This window comes from Carettochelys insculpta, chromosome 10 (assembly GCF_033958435.1).
Source record: "Carettochelys insculpta isolate YL-2023 chromosome 10, ASM3395843v1, whole genome shotgun sequence".
Lineage (NCBI taxonomy): Eukaryota > Metazoa > Chordata > Testudines > Carettochelyidae > Carettochelys > Carettochelys insculpta.
This window is the reverse complement of record NC_134146.1, coordinates 10,727,258-10,750,485: the sequence shown is the minus strand read 5'-3', so window position 1 is coordinate 10,750,485 and position 23,228 is coordinate 10,727,258. Positions and strand designations below refer to the sequence as shown.

At 46.0% G+C, this 23,228-nt stretch overlaps 1 protein-coding gene across 5 annotated transcripts in view; it reads left to right on the top strand.

Moving 5' to 3' along the window:
- Window positions 1-23,228, top strand: part of LOC142018592 (glypican-5-like) — a 662,349-nt gene that overhangs the window by 147,614 nt on the left and 491,507 nt on the right. For all 5 annotated transcript variants that reach the window (XM_075004529.1, XM_075004528.1, XM_075004533.1 and 2 more), the window contains exon 3: window positions 19,140-19,834. In XM_075004529.1, coding sequence (XP_074860630.1) covers window positions 19,140-19,834 — 695 coding nt within the window. The remainder of the gene's footprint in view (window positions 1-19,139; window positions 19,835-23,228) is intronic.

The window sequence follows — 23,228 nt, the reverse complement described above, 5'->3', positions numbered from 1 at the left end:
AGTCCTTTTCTCCCCAAAATTTTGAGGAGTAAAGGCACTTCAAAGTAGCGAGGGTACTTCGAAGTGCCCGTGGCTACACGCATGCTGGCATTTCGAAATTTGACACTTTGAAGTTGCCACAGGGGAGAATTAGCCTAATGAAGTGCTGCATATTCACCACAGCCCTTTATTAGTAATCTCCCATTACCCTGAGTAACATGCCCCCTTCGAAGTTGGGAGCAAGTGTAGACCCAGCCTAATTATTTCAAATGTTTTTCAGTTTTACCAAAAATTGAACCATGCATTCCTCCCAACCCCACACCATTTTTTTGTTTCCCTATTAAACTAAATTTAAGGAAAACCCTGGGGACAGGCTGACTCCGAAAGACATTTGTGAATCCCAATAACTAAATGCACATGGTGATTTATATGGTTAAAATAAGTCTTTGGCTGTTTAATGGAATTCAGCCTCCAACTCCTGTTGAAAATCAATCCCTTTACAATACTGCTTGAAACGTATTTCAGGTGGAGATCCTGGGCTTCCTACATTGGCTCAAAACATCCGTAAAGCTGGTGGCTCTGCCCCTGCCCCAGGAGTCACGCCATACTGGGGCATCATCAAGACTGAATCTACACTAGCAAGTTCTGGTGGAAGTTTTTTTGAAGAAGGGGTTCTTTCAAGAGATCCCGTGGAGCATCTACAGATGAAAAGTGTTCTTTTGAAAGTAAATCAAAAGAAGGTGGCATTCATTTCAGAAGTGCCCTTCCACTCCCATCTCAGGAAAAGCACCTTCTTTTGAAAGCTTCTTTCAAAAGAAAATGTGTGTAGATGCTCCACAGGCCTTTGTTATTGAAGGAGCAGTCCTCATGGCACCTGATTTTTCAATCCCTAGCCTGTTCTTTTGAAAAAGAAGGGTCTGTGTGGACACTCTCTTTCAAAGGAGCAGATCGCTCTTTTGATCCACCTTTTTGCATGTGGGGCACCCTTTCGAAAGATGTTCTTTCAGAAGATATCTTCCAGAAAGGCATCTTTGGAAAGATCTGTGCAGCGTAGACATAGCCTAAGTATCATAGAGCCACAGTAGAAGTTTTCCAACTCACCGTTGCTGGTGCAAGGGACATTCATAAAGGGAACAAGACCAGACTGTCTCTGTGCTTTGGCTATTCTGGGTTGCCAGAACCATTATGGAACTTAGGCTGCTCGTTTTCAGTCACAGCAGCCTTGGGGTAGTCTAGCTGCAGGATACGGGGAGCAGAGAAGTACCTATATCTACCTATATCTACCTACCTACCTACCTCTCTAGTTTAAGTCATTGTGCAAATTTCCAACCCTTGGTGTTGTATGGAACACTGATTGGCCAGACCAGTAAATCTAAGTGTCAATGTCTATTGAAAGGAGCAACCAGATTCTTCTGTGCTCTTATGGGCCATGTCTACACGTGCCCCAAACTTCGAAATGGCCATGCAAATGGCCATTTCGAAGTTTACTAATGAAGCGCTGAAATGCATATTCAGCGCTTCATTAGCATGTGGGCGGCAGCGGCGCTTCGAAATTGACGCGCCTTGCCGCCGCGCGGCGCGTCCAGACGGGGCTCCTTTTCAAAAGGGCCCCGCCTACTTCGAAGTCCCCTTATTCCCATGAGCTCATGGGAATAAGGGGACTTCGAAGAAGGTGGCGTCCTTTCGAAATGGAGCCCCGTCTGGACGCGCTGCATGGCGGCAAGGCACGTCAATTTCGAAGCGCCGCTGCCGCCCGCATGCTAATGAAGCGCTGAATATGCATTTCAGCGCTTCATTAGTAAACTTCAAAATGGCTATTTGCATGGCCATTTCGAAGTTTGGGGCACGTGTAGACGTAGCCATGAAGAGCTATATTGGCCATTTTATCAGGGTATTTACCTGATGTTGGAGATAAAGATGGAAGCATAGAGGCAGCTGAAGATGTTACTTTTAATCAGCTCCTTTTTTGTTTTTAAAAACTAAAAAAGAGGAGCCGGTACTCAGCTGGCTCCCTGCCCTCCGGCCTCCCCCACCCATACCAGCCAATCCCTTGGCTGGGGCTGCTGAGGTGCCAGTGCTCAGTACCAGCAAATATCAGCACAAAAAAGCACTGCCTATAATATAAATTCAATAGCAGATTCCTAATTTATTTATGGGCAGCTATCACCCTTTCTTTGTCTGTGGCTGCCATTACAGTTTGGGAGTCACTCTCTTGGCAAAACTTCAGAGTATTTCTCCTTCATTTAATCCCTTTTGCTAGCTGATGCCAATATATTTTGGCTTTAGCTTTGTTCCTTTAGAAGCACCTAGAGGCTCTTGATATGGCAACAGACTCTTTGGCATGAGCAAGTTGGTACCAAATATCAGGTTCATGGTAATTTAGCATCATACTACAATAAGATAAGGCAGGGATAGGCAACATTAATGTCCTAGGTGGCCTCAAAATCCACTGAAACTTGTTGGCTGTCTGGAGTGAGTGATGTGGCGGTGGGTGAGGTCTTGTACATGGGATGTGTGACATGGGGGGATGGATCAGACCTTGTCCTCATCCTAGCCTAACTTGGGCTGTGTAGAACCTAATAAAATCATCTGGAGCCAGAGGCAGACACTAATTGTCCTTCCCTGAGATAGGTAATAATTTATTTTTAAATACCTGAATCTGCAGAGATTTTACTAAGAATAAAGTCATATATGTTCCTAAATTTGGCCTGATTCTGATCTCCTTTCTGTCACTTTCATATTGTGTACCTACTGACTTCATTAAAATGACTGGTGATTTACCCAGGTGTGTGAAAAGAATCTGATCATCAGCATCTGTCCACTTGTGGATAAATAGCTCGATTGTAAATGAAAAGATGAAAAACAGGGTAAGCAGCCTGTTTTCCTGCACTCTCGAGGTGTGTCCATACTGCTTCTGTCTGTGCCCAAACCCTTTTTCTGTGCCGCACCACAAAGAAAAGGCTAGAGTGGCCAATTTTGAGGGGTGCTAGAAAGTTTGGGACTCAGATCTACATAATGGAGTGTAGACATTAGAGGCCCAGGTAGCAACCAAGGGCTTGACAGTTCCTCACATGGGTTTGCAAATGAGTGTAGACACTGAGGCTATGATCTGTTGACAGACGTTATTATCGATAGAGATCACTGGTGTTAAATTGGTGTAACAGCACGGTGAATTGAACCATATGGAAAGGGTTATCATACACCAGGACGTCCATTTGCAAACTTGTGACTTTTGAAAGGAGACTTGTAACAATGCATTGTCCAGGGGAAGTGCTAACATCTTTTTAACAGAAAATAATTGGCTTTTTCAGACTATTACAAGAATCACATCTTCAGCTGCCATAAATTCCACAGTTCCAGTGGTTTCAATACAGCTATTCCAGTTTACACTAGGTGAAAATCTAGCCATTGGGCTTACAGCCCCCAGTTGGTGGGATTAGAAAATTCAGAGCAATAACTAAACTTGCTTTAAATAGATAAAAATGATATGATTTCTTCTCCCCCTCCTATTTCCTTGTAGTCCCATTTTTCACCACCTAATTAAGGTCATTTATGATCCATTTCCCAGCAGCTGAAGTGGTCAGCATGTAGCGCCCTTTAGCAGCTGTCCACAAAGTAACACCCACACTGTCCTGTGCTGACTGATTTAGGTCCGTGGGGGCTGGACAGTAGGGCTGTAAAACAGCAACTTAGATATTCAGGGTTGGGCTGAAGCCCAGTACCTGGGACCCCCACCCTGCACAGGATCATCACAGCCTAAGCCCGTGACCCAAGTCAGCTGACTGAGGCCTTCCACAGGTGCTTAATTCAGTATGTGCCATAGTGGGTCACTACAGAGCAACATAAGAGTCTTTTTCTTGTCTGTGGGTCAGAGTGTCTGCAGCACCTGTCTGAGGGCTTTTGGGAACACACTCACAACTTGAATTTCCTGCCGGGTGGGCGTTTTGCAGTGGGCAAGATTGCTGATATAACCCTGTTCTTTACATATGTTAATTGTTTGTGCTGTCAGCATCTTCAAGAGCAACTACATCCATATGGTATGCATGGCCTGCTAGCGGAAAACTCATAACATATGTGAAGGTTTAACATGTATAAAGATTTTTCACCCTTCACTCGAGAGAAAATGAGGCTAAACTTGAAATTAAAATTCCATTTCTTTTAGATTTATTGCTGTTAGCAGAAGTTCTGGAAATCTCAAGTGAGAGCCTGATCTCTTGAGATTTCCAAAGGATAGCTATCCATGTATATTTGGATGACATCCCTGTAAACCTGAGTAGATTGACTTGCATCAAAGAGATTTAAATCATTATTTAAATTGCCAAGTGAAAGGCATCAATTTAAGTAATTGATTTTAATCAACTTTCCATTTGCACTTCAGTTATTTTCTACAGAAGGCACACTCTTATTGGTTGATAGAACCATTAAATCATTGATTTACAGCTAAATAGAGCCTTTACACTAAATGTAGGATATCTTTTTGCTATCCAAGAGGGTACACTGTAGCTATATATATTTAAGCAATTATGCAGTGTAATATTTTCGGATTCTTCTTATGCATTTTATTATATTAGGAAAAGATGAATGATTTATTACTTACTTACTAGATGTTCAACTTTTTGCTTATGAGTTGTGTCAAGCTTCTGTGCAAAGGTAATTGGAATTTACTTAGATGCATAACACCTTATCAAATTTATTTTTAATGAAACAAAGCAAGCCCTTAATACACCCTATTCAAAAAGCTTGATCATAAAAGTTATGTTTGTCCCCGATTTCTTTCTTTCTATAGAAAAGCAACCTTCAACTCAAAATTTGTGATAGAGTCATGGATTCAGCATATTGATTATTTATTGGAATATTTCAAGAAGTGACAATAACTTTAGGCTTTATCATATTTTATGTTAAATTCAGATTTCATTTTAAAGAGGTTTATTTTTAAAAATAAATACACATTATAAATAGCAAAATAAAACATCTGATAAAAAATTCTCAAGATTTTAAGAGAAAAAGAAAAACAAAAAAGTAGCTTTATTTCTACCCATCTGTGAACCAAACTGACCACCCAAAGTTTGAGAGGTTAACTCTCTTTTTATTCTTATCAGTAATTCTCTTTGGCAGATAATGCCAGACGGCTGTAGCTATAACTTCTCTACCTGTGAATTTGTCTGTGCCAAATTGAGAAAAAATATTTGACTTGTAATCTTGGTGCTGAAGGATGGCTGGGATTGTTCTCATTCTTATAAACATTGTAAGAATCATACAGAAAACTTAAAGAACCTGAAAGCATTCAAAAGCTCCTATTGTACACGTTGGGGTATCTGTCTGCTTGCATCTTTGCAGTCAGTGCAGACTCAAAATCTAAAAAGCCAAATACATTCAAGTCAACAGAAAGATTGTGCCCTTGAGATACTATATTAGAACTTAACAAACAATAGTCCTATTGAAATACGTGGAGAGGCGGAAGAATTTCGGCTTCTTTAGTCTACAGAAGAGAAGGGTAAGGGGAGATTTGATAGCAGCCTTCAACTATCTAAAAGTGGGCTCCAAAGAGGAGGGAGAAAGGGTGTTCTGACTGGTGACAGATGATAGAATGAGGAACAATGGTCTAAAGTTGCAGTGGAGGAAATCTAGGTTGGATATTAGGAAAAACTATTTCACTAGAGCTATGTCCACACTAGAGGGTTTTGTCAACAAAAGTCCCGGAGCATGCACACTAAAAATACATACTAACGAGAGAACTCAGCACTTTACTGACAGCCTTCTGCCTCTCCCCCATGAGGCAGAATGCCTTTTTCAACAGAATCTGTCAACAAAAAAGTTGTGTGGATGTTTGGGAGCTGGAGTGCTTTGTTGACAGACAGGGCTGCTGGGTCACTGGGCAGCCCTGTCTGCTGTGCTTCCAGTTGGCAATTACGTCAAGAGAGAGGCCAGGCAGTCTGACTGCTCTCTGTTGACAAGAGCAGATTGACAAAGTGATCTGCTTTTGTGTGTGGCTGTGATCTGTTGATAGAAGTTTTGTCAGAAGATAGCTTCTGACAATAACTTCTCTTGACAATTCACTGTAGGAGAGTGGTGAAGGACTGTAATGGGATACCTAAAGAGGTGGTAGAATCTCAATCTGTGGAGGTTTTTATGTCCCGAGTTGACAAAGCCCTGGCTGGGATGATGTAGTTGAAATTGGTCCTGCTTTCAGTGGGGGGTTGGACTTGATGACCTCCTGAGGTCTCTTCCAACCCTATGCTTCTATGAGTCTAATTAGTCACATTTGCTTCCTAATGTGACCCTGCATGGACATTTTATATTTATAAGTATTTCTGTGTTTTACTTTAGCTTCCAGTGGCTACTAAATGTCCTTACTGGCATTAATACCATGCACTGGGTGTTAAAAAGGTTTTTTTTTAAAAAAAAATAGCTTTGCTTGAATGCACCTTGTGCTCAGTTATTCCGTGATATAATGAATTGTTAGTATTGTGGAGAACAGTGACACTGAAGCATTTATACATCAATTTAAAAATAACTTGAGGAATCACAACAGTGGTCATTTCCTGTCCTGAGTAAATCACCCTAGAGCCATCCATTTCAGTGGTGCAACCCTGGTTATACCAAATGAGGATCAGTCCCAATTTGTGTGATATATTTTGCTGGATTTTGTGCTATTAGAAGCCCAATGAACCCCTTCTGCAGCAAACTGACAGAAAAGAGGACCTGTGCTAGGGGACCTGTGTTTGGTGGCAGCGCTGCAATGACGGATGAGTTGGTGCATTTTTCCTGACTCTGCCTTGGCTGCCATGTGTAGACTACAGGAATGGCAAGCAAGCACTCTATGCAGAAACAACAAGCTCCACAGTTCCTTTTATACTTGAAGATGGAATAGAAATTCTGAGAACCTGATGTCCTCATTCTGATCCTGCAGAGGAATAAAGCAGTAGTAACTGCACTAAAAATGAATGAGGTTACACCAGCATACATCTACTTTGAGATGTCAGGTCTCAGGCCTACTCTTACTACATTCAATATGTGGGATCCACTCCAGTGCAGAGAACCACATAAAATCTGTAGGGAGCTGGAGCTCCCTGACCCAGAAGGGGAAGAACCCTTCCCTGCACCTTGGTAAATGGAACTTAGCCCCACTCCCTTACCTGACCAGAAGGTAATGAGTGGGGCTACCAGTATAAAACCCCCAGCCCCAAGCTCAGTAGGGCTCCAGCCACCAGAGAAGCCAGACACTAATCCTGAGCTCCCAGGCTGGGAGGAGGATCCCTTGCAGCGGAAGGCTGAGGATTGGCCTGGACCCCCAGGCCCCCTGCCGGAATACCTGGAGGAGGAACTGTGGCATAGGCCCTGCACCTCGCTGGATGCAGAGAAGCCTGACCAGCACCAGGTATGAGGAGATGGGGAGATACAGAAGTGGCTCAGGGATAGCAAGGGTGAGTGTGTTGCGGTGTGGATCCCTGCTGACCCTGGCAGCAGACCGCTGCTACTAACAGGGCTCTGGGCTGAGGCACAGTGGAGTGGGTGGGCCTGTGCACCCACCTGCCACCTCTGACCTGTAGGTGGCAGTCTCTTCCCCCACAACCCCCACTGGTCCAGGTATATGCCTGGGCTGCCTAGCGCTCTCTGCTTGTGAGGGCTGGGGCTTATGGACTTTATATTGATTGTTTATTTGCAGCTCTGCCCTGCACCAGGTCCAGGGTTCACTTTATATTGATTGTTAATGTTTGTTACCTGCCCTGCCTTATGCCAGGTCTTACTTTATTGGCTGTTTGATGCCCTCCCACCCCACCTTGCCCTAGGACCAGGGCCTATTGACTTTATATGGTCTCCACTTGCTTGTTGCCCTGCCCTGCACCAGGGCTTAGGTAATATTCTGGAATTCACAGTGACTGCTCTTTTGTTGCCCTTGCCCAGCCCCAGGGCTCAGGCCTTTTGACTCTGGGATTAGACTAATGGTGTTGCATGCAGGGGGACTGGTGTGGGCCCGCTGAGGCCTGCACGCTGGATTGAGCTCCAGGACTGGGCTGTGCAGGGATCAGGAGTGGCCACTCCCTCAGGTAAGTAGGCTACAGGTCCTTTGTATGCCTTAACTAGTGAATTTCGTTGGACCAGAAGGAATGGATTGCTTTAGAGCATAGTGCTTATTGCTGAAGAATAAGCACAGTGAGATGCACAGTGAAGGTTGGTATGCAGAGTAGTAGCAGCCACGTCAATCCCAGGATACTACAAAGACAAGATGGGGGAGGATAATGCATAGCTTGCAAGCTTGTCTGTCTCGCCAACAGAAGTTTGTCCCATGAAAGAGATTACCTCCTCCATCTTGTCTCTGTCAGTGAAAGTTTGTTCTTTTTATGCCATGCATCAAGCATGATTTCTTATTTTGTATTAGCACTGGGAACCCTAGTGTACAAAATAATAAGCTGCTTGAAAGTATGCTTTCCACACCCTCAAGTGCACAAGCACAGACAGGCTAGAATCTGTAACACCTTGGCTGATCTCCAGAAGCTAATTTTAAAGCACCAGCTAATTTTAAAGTTCAGTTGTGATGTTTCCACAGGTGAGCTGTCTTTGGTCCGCTATGTTGAGCCATGAGAGACACCAGTTTCATTCTCATGTACACTCTGAACATGATAAACAACTTGAGCAAAATTCTTGCTGTGGAAGATTATTGCTTGGCTTTCATTAGTTACCAGTGAGTTTGTATAGGTTTAAAATTGAAAAGGTGGCTGAAAACATCCCGAGTTTTACATTTCATGTGGGCTCACATTGAAGTGGGCAGGTAATGAAGCTCAAAATACAGTAAAGCTAAGTGCATTCCATATTCTAGAATGAGAGAGAGGCCCAAGCTACAAAATTTGAGTTAAAGTTTGAATGCCTCTCAACTTCAGAGGCATTCCATTTCAGGGTTTTGCTGTTTCAGGCTCATCTCTTTTCATAAAAAAAAGGATTCGTAAAATTGTGTTGAAATAGACATAGCTGCTATTGGGCTGGATCCAAAGCTTGTGTGTGTCAGTCCTTCCATTGACGTAAATGAGCTTTGGATCAGGCTTAGAATGATCTTTTGAAAATTTATAAATGTCTCCATGGCTCTCTGTATTAGAATTCACAAATGAGCACCCGCTGTTTCAGATGAAGGGAAAGCTTTGTAGCATTTTATAAATGTCATACAACATACTCCACAAAGTACACTAAAAAGTATATAATTATCAACTTTTCAAACAAGATGGTCAACTTGCTTCCTTTCTGCAATCCAAGTGGAAACTGTCCATTGTTACAGAACGCATTCAACAGCATGAGGCCCCATTATTCTTAATTAGAGGGCTAAGCCTATTCAGCCAATCTACTGCTTTCATATTGTTTTATAACAATGGGAAAAAGCATGCAGATTTCCTTCCCTCAAGATTATTGAGTGCCTAGAAGCGACAGGGGTTTTTTTTGTGATCACATTAAATGACATCTGATTCACTTACAGCCCTTCACTGCAAATCTAAAATGTCCAAAATATTATTTTTGGACAGTTTCTAGGAGGTGCTATTTACAGTGATGCCCTGACCTTCTTCCCGTCACACTAGGAAATAAGTGGAATTGCCAAGCATTTATCATTTATTACATTTCAGTTTTTGTGCTTTGAATGCAGAATTTTCACAACAAAAAGGTTAAAAATAAAGTGTATTGTCATCCAGGCTACATCTACACGAGCACACTACGTCGAAGTAGCCTATTTCGAAGTAAGGACATCGAAATAGGCTACTTCAATGCGTATCGTCTACGTGTCCTCCAGGGCTGTTGCCATTGACATTCAGTGTCAAGGTAGCAACGGAGAATGTCGAAAGGAGCTGCCCCGGAAGGAAATGCGGAGTGTCCACACACAAGTGCTCTCTGTCGAAATAAGGGGCCAGCAAATCCCCAAGCCACTCACTTAAAGGGCCTCTCCCAGACACACTCAGCCTGCACAGTACAAGATCCACAGAGCTGACAACTGGTTGCAGACCCTGTGCACGCAGCATGGACCCCCAGCTGCAGCAGCAGCAGCAGCAGCAGCAGCAGCAGCAGCCAGAAGCCCTGGGCTAAGGGTTGCTGCACATGGTGACCATAGAGCACCGCAGGGGCTGGACAGAGCGTCTCTCAACCCCTCAGCTGATGGCTGCAATGGAGGACCCCGCTATTTCGAAGTAGTGGGACGCGGATCGTCTACACACGCCCAACTTTGATATTGAACGTCAAAGTAGGGCATTATTCCCATCTTTGGATGGGAATAGCGATTTCGACGTCTTGCCGCCTAACATCGATTTCAACATCGAAATAGCATACGGCGTGTGTAGATGCGACACGTTCTATTTCAACGTTGTGCTGGCTACTTCGAAGTAGCCAGCTAGTGTAGATGCACCCCCAATAACATTGTAATGTCCCAAGAAAGTTGCTGAAAGCTCTTCTACTAGTTAAGACCTTTGAGGTGGGCATTTCCATTTGCTGTCCATAGAGCCTCCATTCACCATGTTATTTCAGTGTTAAGTAAGCTCTTTTTCAGAAAAAGGATACTGTGGCATTAGTGATCTAAAGATTAGAAGCAGATTGATAGTCACAGGACAGGGTCAACATATTCTTCTTGTAACCTTGACCATAATCTTATCCTTAAAGTAGAGATGGAGGGTGAGATTTGAGGAAATATGTGCTCAAATTCCATTGACTTTTAATGGGATTTGGAGCCTTTTGCCTTTGAAAAATCTCCTCTCTCTTATCGCTGTAAGTTTTAATGGAACTTTAACCTCTTGTGCTACAAAAACAACTTGAGTGCTAGAGATTTTTAAATTACATTGTTGTGGTCTGATAGAATAGTGGTTGTGGCCTGGTTCCTGCCGTGTCTTAGGGCTGGTGTACATGAGGCAGGTAAATCGAGTGTGGAGATTCAATTCTACCTATGGTAATTGTGTAGGTAGAATTGACTTATGTGGATGTCTTCATCCCCTATCAACTTCCCTTACTCCTCTCAATATTGAGGTGTACAGGGGCCGACTGCTGATCCCAAATATGCAAAACTGAGGTGTGTCTACCAGGTGCACAAAATCAAACTCCTGGAAGATTGACTCTGACCAGGCTGATCGTCTAAATGTACTTAGACACATGCTTAAATTTAAGACCATGTCCAGGCCCTTACATGTTTAGTGAAGCACTTCGCTAAGATATTGCTGGGTTAGTACTTGTAATGTGGCTATGCTGAACATTTGGTTTCAGTCTCTTGTTCCTCATGCTGGAGAAAACAATGATATGGGGTAGAGGTGGGTGGGCAGGAAAGGTACACTTTCTGTCAACTAATTTCTTAAGAAGGCCTTTGACTAACTCTTCAGCATATCTCATTCAGTCCTGTTTGGACCATGGTTACAAAACAAATTTAAAGGTGAGATATGTAAACAGTATGGGTGCATCTACACTAGCAAGTACATTCGAAATTCAGATTGGAAGACTGAGTTCCTTTGAAAGAACCCACGGAGCAGCTACACTGACATGGCACTCTTTCAAAATTGACTTTGAAAGAACTTCCCAACTGTTTCGAAGTCAGTCCTCCGCACGTAGGATGGGAAAAACACCCTCTTTGGAAAGATTATTTTGAAAGAGAGCAAGTGTAGATGTTCAGCGGCCCACTCTTTCAAAAGAGCGAGTCCTCCATGGCCACGATCAGCTGGCAGGCAGCGGCGCCACTCACAGGACAAGCGGAGCTCTATGGCTGAGAGCGTGCAGGCAGCCGAGAGCCCATGCTGCCGCCCAGACCATTCCCAGCTGCAACAACCCGGGGGAAGCCGCAACACCTCCAGCACCCTGGCCAACGGCCGGGACTCTTGCCCACCCCAGGGACCATCCAGAGACCGGGGGGAGTCATCCCAGGAGGGGTGCCAGCCCCCTCCTGAGCAGAGGCCAAGCTGCAGGACCTCCTCGCCCTGTAGGAAGATGGGGAGGTCCTGCAGCAGACAGGGGACTGGCACTGGAATGCCACGGCATTCGAGCGCCTGGCCAAGGGCTTCACCGGCTGGGGTCATCCCACCCAGACCAGGTGAGGGCCAAGGTCAAGGAGCTTCAGCAGGCCTACTGCCGGGCTCGTGATATGGCCAGGCAGTCAGGGGCAGTGCCCACCAGCTGTCCCTACTTTAAAGAACTTGACTGCCTCCTTGGGCCCAAGCAGGCGGGACCCCCAGCCGTGTGCCTGGAGACTGCCGGCCGACCCGCCAACTGAACTGGAGCTGGAGGAGACAGGCACTGAAGGGGAGGACCGCACTGGACCACCGGCCACCCACAGGCACCCCCCACAGATCCAGGCCAGTAGTGATGACGAGGGCTCAAGTGAGGAGGCCCTAGTCATCGACGTCCTCTCCGGCCCATCCAGCCTGGCCCCCTCCAACTGTGCCTCGCCTGAGTTCCTGGAGGGACCCACAGGTATGTACCATGCACACTGGTCCAGGGGAAGGGGCACACAGTCCCACGCGGGGCGGCTGCATCCCACTCATAGGGACATCAGCCAGACGGCCCCGCCACCCCAGCCACAGAGGGCTCATATGTGGCACTCAGCACCATGTGGGCTGGACAGCACCATGGGCTGCCAGGCCTCAGAGGGACAAAGGGTGGCAGAGGGGAGCCAGCACTCCCACAAGCCAGAGGGGGAACCCTGGATGCGGTCCCTGCAGGGCCCCCAGGATGGGGTGGGAAGGACGGGGGGGTTCAAGGGGTCTCTCACTGGGACTAATGGCCCATTCCTCTCTCCTTTTGTCTCCACAGCTCCTGCAGCCAGCCGCTGGACCAGCCCTGCAATGAGCCCAGGGAGCCCAACTACCAAGGGCAAGGGAGAGAGGCCCAGGACTCGGATGGGGCCAGCGTGGGACCGTTGCTGGTCCCTCCGCCAGCGCCACCAGGCTGGGGAGGAGGAGACAGGGGACACAGCCCACACGGCCGCCCTCAGGGAGCTAACAGGCATTTTGCGGGAGTGGCTTGCCATGGGGACCGGGTGGTGTCCAACTTGGACACCCTCACCTAGGCTGCGGTCAGCCACCTGGCCCCTGCAGCTGCTTCATCGTGGGTCACTCCTGCACCCATGCCCCCCGGCACCTCCCCCACCGTCCCCCACGACCCCATCGGCCATGCATCCCCTCCCCTCCATCCCAGAGGTTCCCCCTGCCCCCACCCCCCTGCCTCCCCTACAATGCCCCCCCCCGAGGGGGCTGACCTGGAGGCCCTGCTCCCTCCCCACCTCCCCCTGGCCAGCCTCATCCACCTGGCCCACACCCTGCTGGCCAGGGCTGGCTAGATAGAGGCCGAGCCCCCGCCCTGCTCCCCCCATGCCAAGCCCGGCACAGGCAATGGGGACTGCGCCCCTACCTCCCTGTGCCACTGGCCCTGGCGGGGCCCCCAGACATGGGGAGGAAGGTGTGGCGCGGTTGACAGGGCTCCTGGCCATCGAGCCCCATGGAGGGGTAAGGCCTCCCCACCCCAGCTCCCTGTTCACCCTCCCCCCACACATGTATACAGTTCTCCTTGTTCACCCTCCTCCCACATGTATATAATTCTCCCCGTTCACCCTTCCCCCACATGTATGTAGTTCCCCCTAGAAAATGAGGGGCACAGTTTTTTCAAAGTAAATAGTTTATATTTATGGTTTACCCTGTGTCCCCTGTGCATGTGTGCTGGTGGGTGTGCATGTGTGTGCGGGTGGCGGGGGAGTGTGTAGGGTGGGGGGTGGTACTGTGGCCCCCATTCAAAGGCCTGGCGCAGATCATCCCTTACACACACTCCATCCTGCTGGGCCTGGTGGCAGGGGGCTGTTCATACCCGTGCCCCACCTTGGTGGCCCACTCCTTCATGTAGGGCTCAAGTTTCACCTCCACCAGGTTATGGAGGGTGCAGCACACCCCAACCACTGACAGCATGTTGGGAAGGCCCACCTGCAGCCTGGTATAGAGGCATCTAAAATGCCCCTTGAGGCAGCCGAACACCCACTCCACAGTGTTCCTGGCAGGGTTCAGCTTGCTCATTAAAAAGGTCCTGCCTTGGCTGGGTGTGCCCGGTGTATGGCCGCATCAGCCAGGCCTGCAGGGGGTAGGCTGCGTTTGCCACAATGCAGGGCAGCTTCATTGTGTCCCCAATGGGGAGCTCCCACCGGGGGATGAAGGTCCCCTCAGCCATATGACATCCCAGCCCCGAGTTCTGGAAGACCCTCGCGTCGTGTGCGCGGCTGGACCAGCCCACATAGATGTCCTGGAACCAGCCATTGGCATTGACCAGGGCCTGCAGGACCACCAAGTGGTAGCCCTTGCATACCAGGGCCTGGATAGCGATCTGGGTGCCATCCAGTGCCCCAAAGCATTTGGGGAAGCCCAACTCCTGGAATCCCCAGATGGCGTCCTCCAGGTCCCTGACGTGAACCAGCTGCCTCAGGAGCACCTTGTTGATCACCCAGATAACCTGCAGGGCATTGAGGGGCATGGTTGTGGGCATGCGGTGGGGTGTGGCTTGCCTGCCCATGTCTGTCCCCATCCCGGCCCCTGTCCCCAGGGTGCCTGCCCTTCTCCTGACAGTGCCTGTCGCCAGGCTGCCCCCCGCATGCAGTCTAGGTGTGAGATGGGCACACCTCACCTTGATGAAGACAGCCTCAATGGTGGCTTTGCCCACCCCAAATTGGTGGCCGATGGATCGGTAACTGTCCGGGGTGGCCAGCTTCCACAGGGCGATGGCCACCCTTTTGTGCAGGGGGAGCACCGGCCTCAGGTGTGTGTCCCAGTGCTGGAGGACTGGGGCAAGCCAGTGGCACAGCTCCAGGAATGTCCCTTTGGTCATCCTGAAGTTCTGTAGCCACGGTCGTCATGCCAGTCCTCCATTACCAGCCAGTCCCACCAGTTGCTGCTTGTGGGAAGCTCCACAGGCGGCAGATGACCCGCGGAACTGGCTGGGGACGTTGCACCCTGAGGAGGGTGTCCAGGAGGGCGGCTACTGTGCTGGCCACCTGGAGCCACTGCAGCACAGCGGCCAGGATCGCAGCCAGGATGCTGGCCACAGCTGCGATGGAGGGGGGGTGCTGCTCGTGGTCCATGGGGGGCTGGATGCCACCTCTGATGGCTCTCTCTCTCTCACTCACTCTTGCTCTGCCTGGGGACAGGGTTGCTGGCCCTTGGCTTGTGCAGGCTGAGACTGGGGGGAGGGGGAGCCTTTAAGGGGACGGTGGGCAGCGACTCCAGAAGGGCTCATCTGCCATGCGACCCTGCCTGTGGCACTTCCTGCCCCTGCTCTTTTGAAAGAGCTCCCTAGTATGTGTGGACGCTCTCTTTCGAAAGCTGGAGGCTTTTCGAAAGAACAGACCGAACCTTTGGTCCCCGCTGGTGTGTGTGGATGCTCCGTTTCAAAAGACCATCTTTCGATGTTCTCTTTCAAAAGATGTTCTTTTGAAACAGAACTGTAGCGTAGACACAGCCTATGAGAACATATATATGAAATCCTTTCCCCCAATATTTCTGATGTAAGAATAAATATTAATAGAAAAAGGGGCCTTATAGATTTCTTCTTTTGTTCTGTTATTAATAGGTTTGTTTTAAATGATTTCAGTCAAATGTTTAGAGTGCCCTCAAATAAAACAAAACAAACAAACATTTAATGGGTTGTCTTGGCGAAAAATAAATATTTTATTAGCACAGTGCTGTGTAGGTGACACTATTAGAGTTAATATTGTGTCAGTAGTTCCATTTTAAACCCTGTTTATGTAATTTGGTTACATAACTGTAAAAATTTGCTTCAGGCTGAAACTCAGCAAACCACCTCTCTACCAGAGCATGACCTTTTTAGTTTTAAACTAAATTCTGTCAGGATTCTGAAGTTCTAGGATTAAAAAATAAAACACTGGCATATTTGCTATAATACCTTAAAAAGCACTTCTGATGCAGTTCTTCCAAAATGTCAGCTGAAAAAGAAGCTGGGGTTTAAAAAACAGTGGCTAAAATGCTCACTTACACGTTGCATCTGATGAAGCGGGTCTTTGCCCGTGAAAGCTTATGCTCCAAAGTATCTGTTAGTCTCTAAAGTGCCACAGGACTTCTTGTTGTTTTTGCAGACACGGCTACCCCTCTGATACTTGTCACTTACACAGTGTACTGTGGAACATCTTGAGTTATCAGCCTAGTTAAATAGTGCCCTTTGGTGCTTGGATTTAAATGCTCATGATGGCAAGGGAATAGTAGAATGGATGGAGAAAACATGGAAAGATACCTCACAAGCTTTCATGTCGGTGTGCCAATGGAAGTGAATCCTGACTGTACAGCGCAGCCACTCCTCTGCCAGGCCACCCCATCAGAGAAAATGCAGTTTGTTCCAAATGTCGCCAGACTAAATGGCACTGGTGATGATAAATAGTTACTAAAATTAGTCCCATGAACATGGTTAGGTCACAACCTCCCCTGGTGTAAAGCAACGTAGGGAAAAGATCAACAGTAAACAGTTATAACTGGCTGTGAATTTGTCATCTTGTTTTGTGATATGAAGCGCTCGTCTCCAGAAGCCCCTCCCCATCCTCCTCCCAAGCATCAGTGAAAAGGCCAGTCAGGCAGAGATTAATAGCGAGAAAGGGTTCGTCAGATTGGTAACTGCACCTCTGCTGATCCACTGTTCATCGGCTGGAGTGCTCTCTACAAACCATTTGTGCTTCAATTTCATTCTTTGGCCCTCCCCACAAGCTGCTGCTCTGCAAGAAGCAGCACTTTACTTGAGCGGTGTCCAGTAAGAATTCGAAAATCACCACACTTGCAGTTGTCGTCTTTCCATATTCGCCACATTATATTATACAAAACTGTATTAAATAATATTAGAAAAATAAATGCATTCTGGCCTTCGAATTCGCATGGAACACAGATGACAAAATATTCACAGACACAAGTACGGCAACATGACTCATTGCAGCAAAGAAAGACTAACTATGGAAAGGCTTTGGGCCCATGTAGCTTATAACAGTCCTTCCTCTCCTGGGCATGGCTGGGAGTGGTCCGGACCCAGCAGTCCCCTGTGAGTATTGCACAGACAGCAGCACTGCCCCCATGCATTAGAGGGCATGACACCCAGCTCACATCCTTGCCAAGCTCCACAGGGCTCCCTTTCAGCCCGGGTGGCATCGGTGCCCAGAGGGGAGCATCTGCAAATGCACGTGGGTATGTCTGTTTTGTAGCTACTAACAACAACTGATTGTGTTGCAACTCGTTGTTCTCAATAGCAGCACACTCATGAGTTGCGACACCTGCTGCGTTGTGCCTGTGCTAATTGTCTCAATGTGATGAATTGGAAGAATTATTTCTCGTGAGCCAGGCATGCCTGCATTTGCCACAAAACAGTGTCCTATTTGCCAAATGTGGCACGTAGCAACCGTATGGGACATCATGGCTGTAGTTACTGCATTCTGAAATGGAAACGTCAGTATTATTGCATAGTCCATTACCTTTCAAGTGCTCTTTTTGAGCTACTGTCCAGACTTCCTTGATGTTATTTACATGCCAAGTTTTATCTAAGCTTCCTTCTAGTATGTCCTCATTTTCCACATCAAAAGTCCAAAACATACAAGCATATGGTATACAGTAGGGTTGCAACATTCCCAAGGATTCGGTGTTCAGAATCCTCATGAATGTTGATTTTCATGAATAGTGGGGTGGGCTCAGAGCCCCAGGGAAGCAGCGGCTGCTGGCACTCCCCTCTGGAGCCCCAGGGAAGCAATGGCAGCTGTTGGTGCTCCCAGCCCCGGGGAAGCAGAGGTAGCCACTGGTGTTCCTGGCCCCAGAGCCCCGGGCAGCGGCAGATGGTGGCAGTCCTGTCTGGGGCCCTGGGGAAGTGATGCAGGTGCTCCCTGCCCCATAGCTTCTCGCGAATAGTTGAATTTGTGAACATTAAGTTGGTGACTGTGGGGACCTTACTGTATAAACCTTAATAATCTTTAGTGGGAAGTTAATAGCTTGTTCTTCTGTATCTTCAATGCAATATATCCTTAGCTCTCCACAGGGGTAGCTGGTAGATTACATGAGATGGGAAGCAAATTAAACACTAGCAATGGTTATGGTATCAAGAAGTGTTTGTCACAAGACATAGAATTTTTAAATTAATTGACAAGTCACTTCCAAGTGGCAATATTTAAGAAGTACAGATGTGCTCTAAGATCAGAAGCTCAACTGACTGAAATATTTGGTTATTAAGTGAGTCTTACAGTTCACTGGGTTTTTTAAACTTAATGTTATAAAGCTCCATTGATGATTCTGAAAATTCTATAGACTCCTGAATGACAAGATGGAGAGCACAGTATAGGTTGAACCTCCGTAGTCTGGCACCCATAGGACAGAGCGGTCCTGAACCAGGGTATTGGTGGACCTGAAGAAATCAGTTCCTGGCTCCTCTGTTGCTGCTGGCTGCAGGGTTCTTCTCTAGTGGCAGCGGATGGCTGGCATTGAAAAGCATCCTTCTAGAAGCTTTGAGAAGCCCGGTGAGGAAGTGCTGAGTATAGGGGCTGACTATTCCACAGGATAGTTCCAGCATGGGATCACCCATGGTGATGCCAGACCACAGATGATGAAAGACCACAGAAGTGCCAACTATAGAGTTTCAACCTGAATCTTTGTTCTAGCAATTCATGTTAGCAATCAAGAATATTCACTCTTATTAAATGCAAATATTATAGAATTGCTTGTACCGTATGATGAAGCAACTAGAGTAGAACTGGTTTCTTAAAAATTGCAGTGCATTTCACCATAGAGCAATCCTGTCAGCTCTCCTTATCGTCCTATTACAGCAAGGGCATGGGCTGCATCGGAAGCTGTTTTGCTGGTTCAGGAATTTGATGCCTGATTTCTTGGTTTATTTGTACTTGTTACTAGAGTGCCAGACTGTAGGCTTTGGAAATGTACCAAATGGACCTGCTGATACACAATGGACACTACTAAAGCTGTTGCGGATTTACTCTGCCCAGTATTGCCCATGGGAGTGAACCAAAACCTGTTGATATCAATGGGAACATTTCTATAACTTCAGTTGGCTGCAGATCAGGCAAACAGTCAGAATCTGATTGGGGCAATCTGCCAGAGTCATTTAATTTTATAATCAAAGTGTCCCCATGAATCAAGAAGTTATAAATCACTTTTCTGTCAACCTCTAATGATGTCTGTGTTTTGCAGAGGCCTTTGAGTCGTTGCTTCGCTTTGCAGAGAATCACACAACCTCCCTGTTTGAGAGTGCTTACAGAGCCATGGCGAAAGAAGCAGCAGAGCCTGTCAAAGAACTTTTTACAGACCTCTCTCTGTACATTTTGGGTGCTGAGACTACAGTGGAAAATGCAGTTTTACGGTTCTTCGACAGTCTCTTTCCTTTGGTGTACAGTCGACTAATAAACCCTGGAATCATAGATTTATCAGAGGAATACACTGAGTGTCTACGGCTAACAAGACAAGACATAAATCCTTTTGGACATTATTCTAAAGAAGTGGTTACAGAGCTGTCAAAATCTCTTTGGGCCAGTAGGACGCTAAACCAGGCCCTCAATATGGGAATAGAGGTGATAAACACAACTGAACATGCTACTCTTACAAAGGAATGTAGCAAAGCTCTAGTGAAGATGCAGTACTGTCCACATTGCCAAGGTCTGACACTAATCAGGCCTTGTGTGGGATATTGTCTAAATGTCATGCGGGGATGTTTGGCCAGTGTATCGGAGCTGGATGCTCAATGGAGGGAATATATCTCCACACTAGAATATCTGACTAATGAAATGACTGGGTCACATGATCTGGAGCTTGCGCTTCTAGGAATCAGGAATTTAATCAATGAAGCAATCCTTCATGCACAACTGAACGGGCCACAACTCTCTGCCACAGTAAGTGCTTAATTGTTTTGAAGTTCACTTTTCAGCTTTCTTTATCTGAATAAACATCTGATCATTGATGTTGGTTTTGGCATCAATTAACAGACAACAGGACCTTTGTCAATAGCGCATGCAGATATCATAGATTATTGTTATGGAATTTGGTAGTAAATGAGTTAAAATGACCAAAAAACTGTAAACCTTCTGTGGAATTTGCTAAATACAAAATTCAGAGTATTTTAGCTATCTGGCCCTTGTGTGATGGATTTCAATTGCATGTTTTCATCCTAGCCTTGTTTTCAGAAGTCTCCCTGCAACTGAGGACTTTTTAGTAAAAGGCACAGGGAAATTCTGTAAGAATCAATGTGAGGTATCTGTGAAGGCAAACAAGTGAGTGCAAAGGTCTCTGTTTGCTAAGAATTCCTGAAAGTACTTTCTTTAGGGCTAAATATCACAGTAGCAATAGGAAAACAAACTAAAGGAAAGGGAGAGGGGGCAGTAACATGATGCAAATATGATGATGATGATGAAGAGAGAATGGGCAGAGAATGGAAGAGTGCTGGGATTACTAAAAGTGCTATTTAATGCACAGCATTTACCTGAGCAAAGGCTAAACATATGCTGATAGATCCATTTTGTATGTGTGATAGCATTAGGGAGGCAGACATAGGATGTTAGAATCACACAGTAAATAATGGCAACACAACTGAGAAGCCCTGAGTTAAATTGTTGAACTGCACCAGAAATTATTGAGAAGACTAGTGATTCAGCTGCCTACACTTCTCTGAAACCCAACACCAACATCAGTAAGGAATTATGGCAACTGTGCTCAAAAAATGGTTGAGAATAAAGCAGCAAAATTAAAACAGATCCCATTTCCTTAGAAGAAAAGGAAGCCATACTGCAAACAAAAAAGCAGTCAAGTATCACTTTAAAGACTAACAAAATAATTTAAGTGAGCTTTTGTGGGACAGACCCACTTCTTCAGATCATAGCCATACCAGAACAGACTCAATATTTAAGGCACAGAGAACCAAAAACAGTAATCAAGGTTGACAAATCAGAAAAAAATTATCAAGGTGAGCAAATCAGAGAGCAGAGGGGCGGGGGTGGGGGGACAAGAATTAGATGAAGCCAAGTATGCAAAAGAGCCCCTATAATGTCCCAGAAAATTTGCATCCTGGTTCAAACCATGTGTTAATGTGTTGAATTTGAATATGAAAGAGAGTTCAGCAGTTTCTCTTACCAAAGCAGAGTGAAAATTCTTCTTCAATGAGACGCAAACTCTTAAGTCATAAACAGAATGGCCCACTCCATTAAAATGTAGACTAACTGGTTTGTGGATCAGGAATGTTTTGATGTCTGTAAATATTGAGTCTGTTCTGGTATGGCTACGGTCTGAAGAACTGGGTCTGTCCCACGAAAGCTCACTTAATAAATTATATTGTTAGTCTTTAAAGTGCTACTTGACTGCTTTTTTGTTTTGATAGTATATAGACTAGCACGGCTCCCTCTCAGTTACTATTCAACATACTGCGAACGAGTGAGAAGGGAATGAGTTGCACAGCTTTAGAAGGTTAATTCCTATGCTGAACTTTGGTTACCATATTATTTAAGGGGGAAATATTTGACAGACTAAAGAAAGGGGAGTCATGAAGAACGCAGTTTCAAACCAGGAAGACTTGTGTCAGATGGGCATGCCTGCACTGCAACCCTGTGTGTTTCTAGTTTACTGTAATAGTGAAGATATCAAATTCAGACACATTCTCAGTTTGAAACAGATAAGGCAAGATAGTGAGAGCACAAATGAAAATGTAAGAATATACTGGCTACGTGTACACTAGCCAAAAACTTTGAAATGGCCATGGAAATGGCCATTTCGAAGTTTACTAACGAAGCACTGAAATACATATTCAGCGCCTCATTAGCATGAGGGCGGCCGCAGCACTTCGAAATTGACGTGGCTTGCCGCCACGCAGCTCATCCAGATGGGGCTCCTTTTTGAAAGGACCCCGCCTACTTCAAAGTCCCCTTATTCCCATCTGCTCATAGGAATAAGGGGACTTCGAAATTGATGCGGCTCGCCGCCGCGGGGCTTGTCCCGACAGGGCTCCTTTTCGAAAGGACCCCGCCTACTTCGAAGTCCCCTTATTCCTATGAGCAGATGGGAATAAGGGGACTTTGAAGTAGGCGGGGTCCTTTCGAAAAGGAGCCCCATCGGGACAGGCCCCGCAGCGGCGAGCCGCATCAATTTCGAAGTGCGGCAGCTGCCCGCATGCTAATGAGGCACTGAATATGTATTTCAGCGCTTCATTAGTAAACTTCAAAATGGCCATTTGCATGGCCATTTCAAAGTTTTTGGCTAGTGTAAACACGGCCACTGTGTGATTAAAACATTTGTTGAATTCATACGTAGTGGCATTGTTATGGTCCATGTTGTCTCAGACTCAAGAATGTTTGTTCTTCAGTCATACTAGAATTTGTGGTGACATTTACTGCTCTATTGGGCAGTCAAGAATAAGCTTCGAAAATTAGAACAAGGTTGTCTAGTTTTTGTGAAACTAGAACAATTCATGGCGGTGTTCTTCTAGGGATCTTATGAAGTGTGCATGATTCCTGGAATTTCCATTGGGTAGGTGCATGGTACTGGCATATATCATTTTAAGTCTAAAAACAACAACAAAACAATCCAACCATACACCAGATACTTGAAGAACAATTATCTGTGCTAGAGAGTAATTCTCCTCCTCCATGCAATGATACATTAGAGATAGATATGATTATCAAGGTACTCTGTATGTCTGTGCGTTGTATAAGAGTCACATCTGGCCATTAGAATACAGTACATAGGCCAAATTTTCCCCTAAACCAGCTCCATGCATCACCACTTACTTCCAAGGGGGTAAACGAGAGCAAACTTAGTCTTTCTAACTGATGCAGAAGAATGACCTGGCACATATTGCATATGTTGTAAGAACTCTTGTATTCTAGCTTGCATTTTTATGTTAATACTGCATTGCACAATAGTCAGCATGCTGTGATTTTTACATTTAATATAGGGAAAGGGAAATACACAATGCAGGTGTGTCTAGCATCAGACAGTCTAGCATCTTATCTTGCACCTTGAAGTCAATGAGAATTTTGTCTTTGATTTCAGCGCAAGCACAGCAGGGCCTTCAAATGCCTTTCAGGCTGGGAAAGTTTGTTGAATCCTAATTTGAGACTCTCATGGGCATCAGACATGATTCCCTTTCATTAAATTTAAACAATTTCCTTCAATTTTCCAGATGACCTCAACTAGATAACTGCATGGAATTCTTCATTCTTTGTTCCAAAGATCTTTTCATTTGCTTTCACTGAAAGAATACACGGCAATTGTATTAGTACTGTATTTCTGTGTTATTTC